General features: G+C 43.2%; 1 protein-coding gene across 32 annotated transcripts in view; it reads right to left on the minus strand.

Moving 5' to 3' along the window:
• LOC120855988 (phosphodiesterase 4D interacting protein) overlaps nt 1-12,654 on the minus strand; it is a 244,430-nt gene that overhangs the window by 1,429 nt on the left and 230,347 nt on the right. For 14 of the 32 annotated variants that reach the window (XM_040230906.1, XM_040230905.1, XM_040230892.1 and 11 more), the window contains 7 exons: nt 6,529-6,765; nt 4,792-4,908; nt 4,008-4,234; nt 2,778-2,921; nt 1,547-1,685; nt 1,199-1,245; nt 276-327 (listed from right to left, as the gene is read on the minus strand). In XM_040230906.1, the coding sequence (XP_040086840.1) occupies nt 276-327; nt 1,199-1,245; nt 1,547-1,685; nt 2,778-2,921; nt 4,008-4,234; nt 4,792-4,908; nt 6,529-6,765 (963 nt within the window). Of the gene's footprint in view, nt 1-275; nt 337-1,198; nt 1,246-1,546; nt 1,686-2,777; nt 2,922-4,007; nt 4,235-4,791; nt 4,909-6,528; nt 6,766-12,654 lie in introns of all 32 variants that reach the window. The other 18 variants (XR_005719359.1, XR_005719357.1, XR_005719356.1 and 15 more) reach the window with 2 other exon arrangements.

The following is a 12,654-nucleotide window of genomic DNA, read 5'->3' on the forward strand; positions in this document are numbered from 1 at the left end:
GTTAAGTTTATATTCTGTTTACTTGATGAGGAGATGGGGCGGGGTTGGGGGGCATGGTAGGCAGGTCAGCAGGGCCCTCAGAAATCATCTAAGTCTAGTGCCTCCTCTTCCAGATGAGGGTCAGTGGTCTCACAGAGACTGGGGCCAGCCAAAGCCACACAGCCAGTTAGTGACAAGCCTGGGATTAGAACTTGGGCCCTGGTCCATTTCCAGTGGCCTAGCAGAAGTGGGAAGGAGACTTCTAAGCCAGCGGGTATGAGAGGCTGTTGGGTTACCTTTGCTGGGACAGGAATAAGGCTTTACAGAAGCAGTCTTGTAAGAGTTCTTCTAAAAAGGCTCAGGAAAGAAAGGAATCAGAAGAAATTAGCAGGGAAAAAAAAATCAGGGTTAAATTATGGCCCAACCCATTTTCATACTGTGGGGTCAACATCTTTTTAGGTTACAATTTAGGAACATTCCTAGGAATGGGCTCAACTGATTATGGCAAAGCTTTAAAGCCCAAGGTAAAAAGCTTAGCTTTTGACTTTGAAGCCATTTCTAACACCTCAAGTTTTTCTTCAAAGTGGCTGCTTGAGAATGCATTGGTATTTTCAATAAATGTAGAGAATTTCTGCCTTATAAGATAATCTTTCCCTTTAAGTTTCAGTTTTTCCTTATTACCAAGTTCTCTTTTAGATCAATAAGACCCAATGATTTTCTTTTATGTTGTTTCCTAAAGAAAAATATGTCAAAATCAAATTGCTGCTCTCAGCCCAATATTATGCAGTGAAATCAACTTGTTAGGTGGCATCTTTCCATCAGTTTTTCATATAGTGACATAGGAACCCTGGAACCCATGACTGGCCTCAGGATTCCTTTACTGGAAAGCTCATTCAGAGGCAGACCCCACCTGTCCTCTGACCTTGAGAATCAACTGAACTGCATGTCTCCCTAGTCCTGACGTGGCATAAAGGAGAGAATCGGGGTCAAGAGAGAAGATGATGACAAAGTGAGAGTGAACCGAGAAGTCAGGGGAGGTTTCTGATTAGGGTGGGAGGACTGATGGGATTGGAATCTAGAGGGATGTTCATTGAGAACCTGTGCTCCCACAGGTGGACCAGAAATTTCCTCTTGGAAGGTCAGCGCAAGTCAGGAGTCACCTGTGCATTCTGATACAGACGGTGATAGTTTGCTCTGATCGGTGCAGTGGTTTCCTTACCTCCAAATTAGTCCTTGCCTTCTTCAAAACATCGTGTGTCCTGGTCACTGTAACAACAACAAGAGAGTTCCCAAAGGCAGAAATTACCAGTGGGGTCCATATCTGTCTTGGGTGTGTGTGTTCTAAAGCTTGTCTTTCTGGCCACTCAGCTTGGGGTCTCCTAGTCCCCTCCACCCCCACATCTCCTCCTCTGCCTCTGTGATTACTGATGGCACAGGAGGTTCAGGGATTTCACATCAGTCTCCCCCATCCCCTAGCCTCTCTGGTCACTGTCCATTCACAGCACAAGTGGGGAGTCAGGAAGGCCCTCCCAATTTCCTGTCCCATTCCCTGGCTCAGGGCACCCACACTGGCTGAAGATAAACTGCTCCATGCTCTCCTTCTGCTGGTTGGCGGTCTTCAGACGCTCAGATGTACTCTGAAGGAGACTCTCCTGTTTGGATAGTTTGGTTCTCAGTTCCAGAAGCTCCTTTTTCATAGACTCTCCCTGGGAAGAAAAATAGGTGTTCTGTCAGTGGTCAGAAGGCCTAAAGCACCCTGTGATTTGTGGCTCTTTACAATCCCAAATAGGATTCTACAATCTTCTCAAGTATTTCTGGACCAGATTTCCCTCATCAAAGCCTCTAAAACCCTCCAGCAAGTGATGGCTCAGGATGGGCCATGAGGTGGGAACACTGAGGGCCTGGAAGCCCCTATGCAAAGGAGCACAGGCCACACTCCAGTTGCTGCAGAGAACCTGAGTCCAGGCCACACTGAAACTCCTAGCTGTGAGTAAGAGCTCTGATTTAGTGCTGACATAGTTATATCACTTGGGCATCAAAAATTGGTCATTAGGAATATTATGCCTGGGGAAACAGGACTGGCCTGAGACAGTCTACAAGTCTGTAAATATATCGGCCAACCTCAAGATGGCAAAATACTTCCTCCTTGGAATTAGCAAAGTTGGATCCCCTAAAGTTATCATTGATACTAGTCTGGAGTGAGAACATTAGGAGGGATTTTGAAATCTACCTAATCCAAGATCATCAACCAGAGTGGCCTGAGATCTGAGAGCACCTGGGGGAGGCTGACTCTCACCAGGCTTGACCCAGAGATACAGGTTTAAGTGGAAATTTTTCTGGGATTTCAGTGGGTGGGTAAAAAGGGCTGGTCCACTCCTGGGGACATTCTGTGATCCTGTCTGCCTATGCGGACCTGGAGGTGAGTGGGAGTGGGCTTAGGATGGAAAAGGAGGTGTTGATGTTTTAAATGGCCCCGAACTTCAGCTCAGCTGAAATTCAGAAAGTTAAAGGGATGGAACATTTGTGGGTTACCAGGGCTCTCATGTCTCTGCCTCCTCTATGTTCTTTTCTTCTCCTGTTTGGCTCCTTATCCTGGGGGTCAGGCTGGGAGGAGAGAGATGTTTTCAGACCTGCACAGATAGCACTCACCACGGAGGAGAGGTCTCCCTCCAGGGACACATGCCTCATGTCCCTTTCGTCCCAACTGCCCATTCGGCTCCTGATCTTCAGGCTCTGCAGGCCGAGGAGGTAGAAGGCTAGTTTGGGGGCAGAACCGGTAGAGGATGCTGGCTTCTTACCACTTTGCCCACAAGCATAGCGCCGGGAGAGCTTGGCAAGGCTGCTCGCCAGAACATGGTGAGGAGGGAGGCCGACTCCTCCAGCCGGTGGTGCAGGGCGGTGGTGCTGCTCCTCAGCTCCTGGATGCCTTCACTACCCATCACCTGGGAAAGGGGGCAGTAGCCATGGGCATCCCTGTGGCTGAGAGAGCACAGGCCTTGGCTTCCTTTGTGAGTGAGGTACAGCCACAGGCTTGTTTGAACCTGTGAGACATTTTTCTAACCTGGAAGCCAAGGTTCTCTGACCTCAGCAAGGACCTCCCACTTTGTAAGAATTCATTTGATTCCACACTTTTCAGCTTTTAGTCCTGCTTCGTGCTCTGGAATCTAAGGTCCCTATTTTTGCACTGTACCCCCACCCCCACTGCCCTTCCCTAAATCAGGCCTTATGCTTCAAATGGGCTGCACCATTTGTAGCTCAAAGGACTGAGTGCTGCTCCCTTTACCTGGCATGTTCTCCACCCCAGAGAACTACACACCCCCAGTAGTGCCCTAACCCCCATGAACCTGTCGCCTTCCTTCTGGGATAATCACCACTTCTGGGTTCACTCCGTCACACCCACAGCACTTCCAGCACTGTGCCTGGAGCCCCGTGTTGTATTTGCTGACTCAGGTGTGGGCCTCCCTCTCGTGTGTGGGGGCTCCTGGAGCTCAGACAGCACAGCGGCTGGTACCTAGGTCTCTGCCTGGGGAAAGACTCTGAGAGGCCTTGTGGCCTGCTCTCCTCTCCTGCTTGGTCTGAGCAGAGAAATCCAGTGCTGCCACTCTCCTCACCCCTTCCACACATCTGGCCCATATGGATGAATATTCTCAATTCCCAGGCAACTGATGAAGTGATTTTATCCTGTCCACAAATGATCATATCCCAGTGTGACTTTAGCAGATAATACAGAACCAAACAGCACTGCAAGTATGCTGACGCTTAACATGCTCTACTGATGAGGATGGCAATGCTGCACATACTTTTCTGTGGTTCTCAGGGGAAATAGAGTCAGCTACACCTGGAACAGAACAAAGCTTGTAGTGAAACTAGCTAGTGAAGACGGAAGGCCTAGCTGGATGTAAATGTAAGATACATCCTCAGCTGGTGAGAGATGTGGAGCAGGAAAAAAGATAGGGGGAGAAGGAGTTAAAATCAAAAGAAGAAAGGGCTTAAGGAAAAGGTGCACCTAAGAGCTAAAATGTGATTACCTCTATGCCCGGAGCTTCAAGACCAGAGAAGCTGCAGGTTGGTCTCACAAGTGATGCTATCTTCTTGACCAGCACTCTGCCCTCCCCAATCTGCTCTCTTAGGGCACTATAGTCATCAATGTGGCCAATGACGTGGCGGCCATGCTTATTGGCAAAGGAGCCATCAGTAGCATCACCCTCCAGCTTGGGAGGGTTCTTCATTACTGGAGAAGCATCCAAACCCAGCTCTGAAGAATAAAACCACAACAACAAAGAACCCACTGTTATTCATAGTCATCCTCAGTTCAATCCAAAAGGGACATCAAATAGTAAAAGAGGCCAGAAACAAGATCGACAGTTTTGGAAAGCACACCTGTGAAGTCCATACATATTCTGGGTTCTATATTATTATAGTGTTTCTCTCAGCATCTCATAATCATAAAATTCCCAGGAGGTAAATTTTATCCTTATTGACAAACATTCAGGACAGACATTAATGTTTTTTTTTTTTAATTTGGAGGTTGAGAAGACACAGACAAGGAAACTAAGCTGGATACAGAGAGCACTTTCAAGAAGGAAGAGGTTACAGTACAATGAAGCAAATACCAGAGCAATAGGAAAACCATATGAGGAAGAGTTGTGACAAAAAAGGCAGCCACAGGAGGTCAAATGATAGGGCTAAAGGCCTTGGGACATGCAGAGAAAAATCTCTAAATTCAGATAATGTGTATACAGGGAACCAAAAGTTACTTGTAGTAATAATTTTCCATCATTAGACCCTGAGTCCTGTGGTTGCCCTCTTTACCGTTCGTCCTACTGAAGGTTGTGGTCTCTGGGCCAGGAGCTTCAGAAGAAGAGCTGGGGAAGACCAGAACTGGAGAATTCATGCCCACATCCCGAACTGGAGGGGAGGCAACCGAATCTAGGGAGTAAAGACAGCCACAGCTTTAGGAAACCTGGAACACACCACTCCATTGGAGATCTAAGGCACCATGACTCTCCTCTCATACAGTCATCACCCATGTACCACAATCAAAACTAATAGCAAACTAATCACTTATTTTGAAATAAGATGTGAATGCTGTTCCATGAGAAAAAAAAAAAAACCTTGCAATTTGAAAAAATTATTAGGTGTATTTTTCTAATCCCAGATTTGAATACAATATTGTATGTGCAGTATGTCTAATACAATGCTTTGTAACTAAATATAAATATGCATAAATATATGTGAAGAACTGATGCTTTTAACTGTGGTGTTGGAGAAGACTCTTGAGAGTCCCTTGGACTGCAAGGAGATCCAACCAGTCCACTCTAAAGGAGATCAGTCCTGGGTATTCTTTGGAAGGAATGATGCTAAAGCTGAAACTCCAATACTTTGGCCACCTCATGTGAAGAATTGACTCATTGAAAAAGACTCGGATGCTGGGAGGGATTGGGGGCAGGAAGAGAAGGGGACGACAGAGGATGAGATGGCTGGATGGCATCACTGATGCGATGGACATGAGTTTGGGTGAACTCCGGGAGTTGGTGATGGACAGGGAGGCCTAGTGTGCTGTGATTCATGGGGGCACAAAGAGTCAGACACGACTGAGTGACTGAACTGAACTGAACTGATATGCAGTACATATGTTAAAATATTTGATCAAGAAGTGAATGGATTTATGGGGATTTAACTCTGCTCTCTAATCACTGTTCTGATGAGTCAGTACTACAAAATATGTACTAGTATAAGAAGAATAGGAGACATAAGCCTTGATGAGTTTGAGATGCCCTATTGGAGACCAGACCGCAATCTGGAAAATATCACGAAGAGACTGATATGATCCCACTCAGGCAAATGTGGCCTAGAACTGGATTTCTAGCTCAGGCCTCTCTGCTGTATGATGATGAGGAGGAGTGACTGAGCCAGCAGGGATGAGTCCTGGCTGGTGCAGTGGGAAGGCACTGAGAGGGCAAAGTCTGAGAGGGAAGAGAAGCAATACTGAGACAGAGCATAATGAAGGAGAAGGAACACAGCAAATCAAAACTTCTGCTTTGAATCCTGGGTTGGCCCGTTAACTCCCGCAGACCTCAGCATATCAGTTAATTGTCTCAGTGCCTATATTGCACTAGCTCTGATGAAATTATTTGAAAACTCGGTAAATTTTAAAACACTCCACAAACATAAGGAATAGGCATTAATATATACAGCTGTTAATTGTTTTGAGTACTTCTTATGGTGTCAGGCACTTGTAAATTATTTCATTTAATGCTCCACATAATAGTTTATATTATTATCCTCATGTTAAAGATGAGGAAGCTAAGGCTTAAATACTTGAGGAGTTTTAGCACTTTTCCTAAGGCAAACAACATGTAAGTGGCAAACTCAGAATCTGGAGCCAGGTCTGACCCCAAACTCCACGCCCTCAAGGTGCTGTGCCGAAGCATCTTTGACTTCACCCTGACCCTGAGTGTGGAAGAGGCAATATTGTCCCTTCCACCACACACATCCTGGGGACCTTCCCATTGGCTGAGGGCTTCATGATTTCCTTTTCCTTCCTACCTTGGAAGAACGGCTGCTTGTTTCCAGGGTCAGTGTTGGTGGGGAATTTCTGGTTAACGGAGAAGCTGAGGCTGGCTTTGCTGGCACCACCATCCAACTGCTGTTCGAGCTGCAGTCGCAGACAGTTGTTCACCTGAATGCTCTGCTCCAGCTGCCCTCGCAAAGCTCGGATCTCTGCCACCAGGTGGCTCAAGTCACTGCTCAAAGGGACTTGGTGACAGGCATCCCAGGTATAAGCTGAAAGGAGAGAGAGAGGTCTGGTGGCATTGAACCAAGTGTTTCCAAGCATCTGTCAGAACACCCTTCTGTGACGTTCCTTTCTGCCAAGGACCCCACTGTAATCTCAGAATCCCAGGAATAATGTGGCTTAGAATCTGCTTAGAACCATTACATCCCCTGCTGTGATGGTGATGTCACTTTTCCTGGGCGAGGACTGGCACATATTAAGATGGTACACAGTCCAGCCTGGAGTTTCCTTGAGACTCAAATGAGCCTTGTCCGTTTAGAGGGCACATGATTGGCAGATGAAGTCAAATCTAATATTTCTCCTCCTTATTAACCTTAGTCTTTCAGGCTAGAGAGCAGGGTCTTTCAAGGCAGAAGATCAATACTAAGCTGGAGAAGTACACAGACTGAGAGAGAAGATGTGATGACCTCCACATTCAGGAATCAAAGAGGAGAGGAAGAAGAAGGCATCAGGCCTTTGGGCAACACTTAAGAATGGGAGGGACAGGGCTTCCCTGGTGGCTCAGTGGTAAAGAATCTGCCTGCTAACACAGAAGATGTGAGTTCAATCCCTGGCCCAGGAAGATCCCACATGCCGTGAAGCAACTAAGCCCATAGGTCACAACTACTGAGCCTGTGCTCTGGAGCCTGGAAACTACAATTATGGGGCACATATGCCTAGAGCCTGTGCTTTGCAGCAAGAGAAGCCACCACAATGAGGTGGCTTCACCACAATGAGAAGCCCATCCATCCCAACTAGAGAAAAGCCTGTGCAGCAATGAAGACCCAGTACAGTTAAAAAAAATGAATTTTTAAAATTAAAAAAAAAACAGAATGAGAGGGATAGATGAGAGATCATAACTAAGTGGACTTCTCAAGTTCTACTTGCTTTTTTACCTGCACTCACCACCCATAGCCTTTCTCTATGTACTGGGGGAAGAAGAAATCTAAGAAATATTCTATAAGACTATCATTGCTCATCTAAAAACACTTAAGTCAAATGTGTATAAAAAGAATTTGTTTCAGTTTTTATCAAGGTAATAGGATGCATATACCATATGATATATGCATCCAGTTGCATCAGAGCCACAGGCCTTAACCAAACACATTATTTCTGCAGTGAGCTATGTGAATATTCTCACGAAATGGAATAAATGAAGAGGAGTGCAGGACAAGATGGCAGAGTAGAAGGAAGAGCTCACCTCTTCTTGTGAAAACACTAAAATCACAACTAACTGCTAAACAACCATCAACAAAAAACACTGGCACCTACCAAAACAGATATTCTGCATCCAAAGACAAAGAAGGCACAGTGAGAGTAGGAGGGGTGCTTTCATGATATAATCAAATCACATACCTGCTGGGTGGGCTACCCACAAACAGGAAAACATATTGCAGCAGTTCTCCCACAGGAGAATTCTGAGTCCCACACCAGGCTTCCCAGCCTGGGGATCTGTAATAGGAAGGAGGATCTACTGGAGCATTTGGCTTTGAAGGCCAGCAGGGTTTGAGTGTAGGAGTTCCACAGGGCTGGGAGAAACAGACTCCAGTTTTAGAGGGTGCACACAAAGTTTCATGAGCACTGGGACCTAGGCCAAAGCAATAACTCCATAGAAACCTGGGCCAGACCTACCTGCAGGTCTTGGAGGGTATCCTGGCTCTCTGTAGGGATATGAACACTGGTGGCAGAAGCTCCAGGGAATATTCAACAGCGTAAGCTCCCACTCCAGTGTTCTTGCCTGGAGAATCCCAGGGACAGGGGAGCCTGGTGGGCTGCCATCTATGGGGTCACACAGAGTTGGACACGACTGAAGTGACTTAGCAGCAGCAGCAGCAGCAGGCTCTCCAGGAGGTTGCCACTTTGGCCCCAAGACATGGCCCCACCCAACAGCCTATAGGCTCCAGGGCTGGGATGCCTCAGGATAAACAACCAACAGGAGGATGGGAACACAACACTACTCATCAGCAGACAGGCTGAATAAAGTCATCTGGAGTCCACTGATGCCTCTAAACATACCCCTTGACCTAGCTCTGCCCACCAGAGGGGCAAGATCCAGGTCCACCCACCACTAGGCAGGCACCAGTCTCTCCCACCAAGATGCCTGAACAATCTCCTGGACCAACCTCACCCACTAGGTGGCAGATATCAGAAGCAAAAAGAACTATAATCCTGCTGCCTGTGGAAAGGAGACCACAAACATGGAAACTTAGACAACATGAGACAGCAGGGAAATATGTTCCAAACAAAGGAACAAGATAAAACCCCAGGAGAACAACTAAGTGATATGCAGGTAGGCAATCTACCCAAAAAAATTCAGAGTAATGTTGGGTAAAGATGATTCAAAATCTCAGAAAAGAATGGAGGCACAGATCAAGAAGATGCAAGAAATGTTTAACGAAGAGCTAGAAGGTATAAAGAACAGACTTTTACAATACAGTAACTAAAATGAAAAAGGCACTAGAAGGAATCAGTACCAGAATAAATGAGGCAGAAGAACAGATAAGTGAGTTGGAAGACAGAATGGTAGAAATCACTGCCATGGAACAAAAGAATGAAAACAAAATAAAGAGTTTAAAACTAATGCTCTGTGGAGAGGGTATTGGCCCTCCTACAACATTCCTTTCCGTGAAAAAGTCTATAACTGGAGTGACTATCCAATGCTGGTTAAGAAGCTGGGTTTGGACTACTCTTACTTACCATCTGGCTTCGTGAACTAAAATCTTCTGGTGTGACCAAGGAAAAGTGACTGATATGGAATCCATGAAATATATCATGCAATACAATAGTATGTAGCATATTTCTCAAGAATCATTCTTCAAAAGTCCTTTTCTTCCCCATGGATAAAGAACCCATATTACAAGGAGGATCCTTACAGGAAGGGTGATCCTTGGAACACCATCTGCTGTTGTGAGGGCATAAACTCATAGAGTCCAAGTTCTGGAGGTGGCTATGACACAAGGTGGCAGATGTCTACCTGGCATCCAAGTACAAAGCTGATGCCATTAGTGGGCCCACAGTACAAGGTGGTCTCCCTGTTTTTTTACTGGAGCCATTTCAACAAAACTCTCCATGAAAGCATGCAAGAGGCCTAAGACTGATTTTATTATCATGAAACCAAGTTTGTAACTTGACATAAAATGAAGGAGGGAGATGAGGGAATAGAATGGAATAGAAAGCTTCAAATAAGATGTCAAAGGCACTATTTTAGCTATGTTTTTCCATTTAGAATTAGTCTTAATAAAATACATTCAATTTTTTAAAAAAGAAAAAAAATTAGAGGAGAGTTTTAAGAGACTTCTGGGACAACATTAAATGTACCAACATTTGTATTATAGGGGTCCCAGAAGGAGAAAAGAGAGAGAAAGAGCCTGAGATAATATTTGAAGAGATAATAGCTGAAAACACTCTTAACATGTGATAGGAAACAGTTGCTCAAGTCAAGAAAGTGAAGACAGTCCCATACAGGATAAACCCAAGGAGGAACACTCTGAGACACATATTAGTCAAATTGGGAAAAATAAAAGACAAAGAGAAAATATTAAAAGCAACAAGAGAAAAGCAAAAAATAACATACAAGCAAATCACCATAAGGTCATCAACTGATATTTTTGGCAGAAACTCTGCAGGCCAGAAGGGAGTGGCATGATATATTTAAAGTAATAAAAGGGAAAAACCTACAACCAAGAATAGTCTACCCAGCAAAACTCTTGTTCAGATGTGATGAAAAAATCAAAAGCTTTACAGACAAGCAGAAGCTGAGAGAATTCAGCACCACCAAACCAGCTTTGCAACAAATGCTAAGGAAATTTCTCAAGGCAGAAAAGTAAAGACCACAACTAGAAACAAAATTACAAATGGGAAAGCTTATTGGCAAGGCAAACATATTGTAAAGGTTAACATGTTGTAAAGGTAGAGAATTATCCACACACAAATATGGCATCAAAATCAATAATCATGAGAAGTGCAGAGTATAAAAGCAGGCTATTGGAAATTCATTTGAAAGTAACAGATGGACAACTTAAGACTATCTTGTTTATATACAGACTGCTATATCAAAACCTCATGGTAACCACAAAACAAAAATCTACAATTGATACACACAAAAAGGTAAATCAACCCAAACACAACATTGAAGGCAGTCATCAAACCATAAGAAAATAGAATATAAGAGGAAGGGAGGGAAAAAGACCTACAAAAACAAATCTAAAACAATTAACAAAACGGCAATCAGAACATATGTATCAGTAATTACCTTAAATGAAAATGGATTAAATGCTTTAATCAAAGACATTGACTGACTGAATGGATACAAAAAGACGCATCAATATGCTGTCTACTAGAGACCCACTTAAGAACTAGAGACACATACTGACTGAAAGTGAGGGAATGGAAAAAGATGTTCTATGCAAATGGAAATGAAAGCTGGAGTAGCGATATTTGTATTAGACAAAATAAACTTTAAAATAAATATATGACAAGAGACACAGAAGGACACTATATAATGACCACAAGAGCAATCCAGGAAGAAGATATAACAGTTGTAAATATAAATGCACTCAACACATGAGCACCTCAATATATAAGGCAAATTCTAAAAGCCATGGAAGGAAAAATTGGCAGTAACACAATAATAGTGGGGAACTTTAATACTCCACTTACATCAATGGACAGATTAGCCAAACAGAAAATCAATAAGAAAACATGGGCTTTAAATGAAACATTAAACCAGATGGAGTTAATTGATATGTTTACAGGATTCCATCCAAAAGCAGCAGCTGATAAATTCTTTTCAATTAAATATGGAACATTCTCTGGGATTGACCATATGCTGGGCCAGAGAGCTAGCCTTGAGAAATCTAAGAGAATTGAAATCGTATCAAGCACCTTTTCTGACCACACACTATGAGGTTAGAAATAAACTACAAGAAAACTGTAAAACAAAAACATGTGAAGAAAAATAACATGCTTCTAAATAACCAATGGATCATTGAAGAAATCAAAGAGGAAATTTAAAAAATACCTAGAAACAAAAGAAAATGAAAACACAATGATCCAAAACCTATGGAACACAGCAATAAATCTTACTTAAGGAATCAAGAAACGTCTCAAACAACCTAATCTTATACCTAAAGCAACTAAAGAAAGAACAAACAAAATCCAAGGGTAGCAGAAGGAAAGAAGTCAAAGATCAGAACATAAATAAATGAAATAGAGACAAAGAAAGCAAAAGAAAAGATCAATGAAATTAAAACCTTGCTCTTTGAAAAGATAGACAAAATAGATAAACCTTTAGCCAATTAGAAATGAAAAAGAAGTTACAACAGAACCACAGAAATACAAAGGATCATAAGAGACTCCCACAAGCAATTGCATGCCAATAAAATGGACAACCTATAAGAAATGGAAAAATTCTTAGAAATGTACAATCCCCCAAAACTGAGCCAGGAAGAAACAGAAAATATAAATAGACCAATCACAATTACTAAAACTGAAACTGTAATTAAGACACTTCCAACAGATAGAAGTCCAGGACCAGATAGCTTCACAGGCAAATTCTATTTAGAGAACAGTTAATACCTATCCTTCTGAAACCATTTCAAAATATTACAGAGGAAGGAACACTCCCAAACTCATTCTAAGAGGTCACCATTACTCTGATACAAAACCAGACAAAGATGCTACAAAAAAAAAAAAAAAATTACAGGCCAATACCACTGATGAACACGACACAACAAAATACTTGTAAACTGAATCCAACAATACATTAAAAGGATCATATACTATGATCAATTGGGCTTTATCCCAGGGATGCAAAGATTTTTCAATATCTGCAAATCAATCAGTGTGATAAACCACATTAACAAATAGAAGAACACAAATCACATGATCATCTTAATAGA

This window comes from Oryx dammah, unplaced genomic scaffold, assembly GCF_014754425.2.
Source record: "Oryx dammah isolate SB20612 unplaced genomic scaffold, SCBI_Odam_1.1 HiC_scaffold_28, whole genome shotgun sequence".
Taxonomy (NCBI): domain Eukaryota; kingdom Metazoa; phylum Chordata; class Mammalia; order Artiodactyla; family Bovidae; genus Oryx; species Oryx dammah.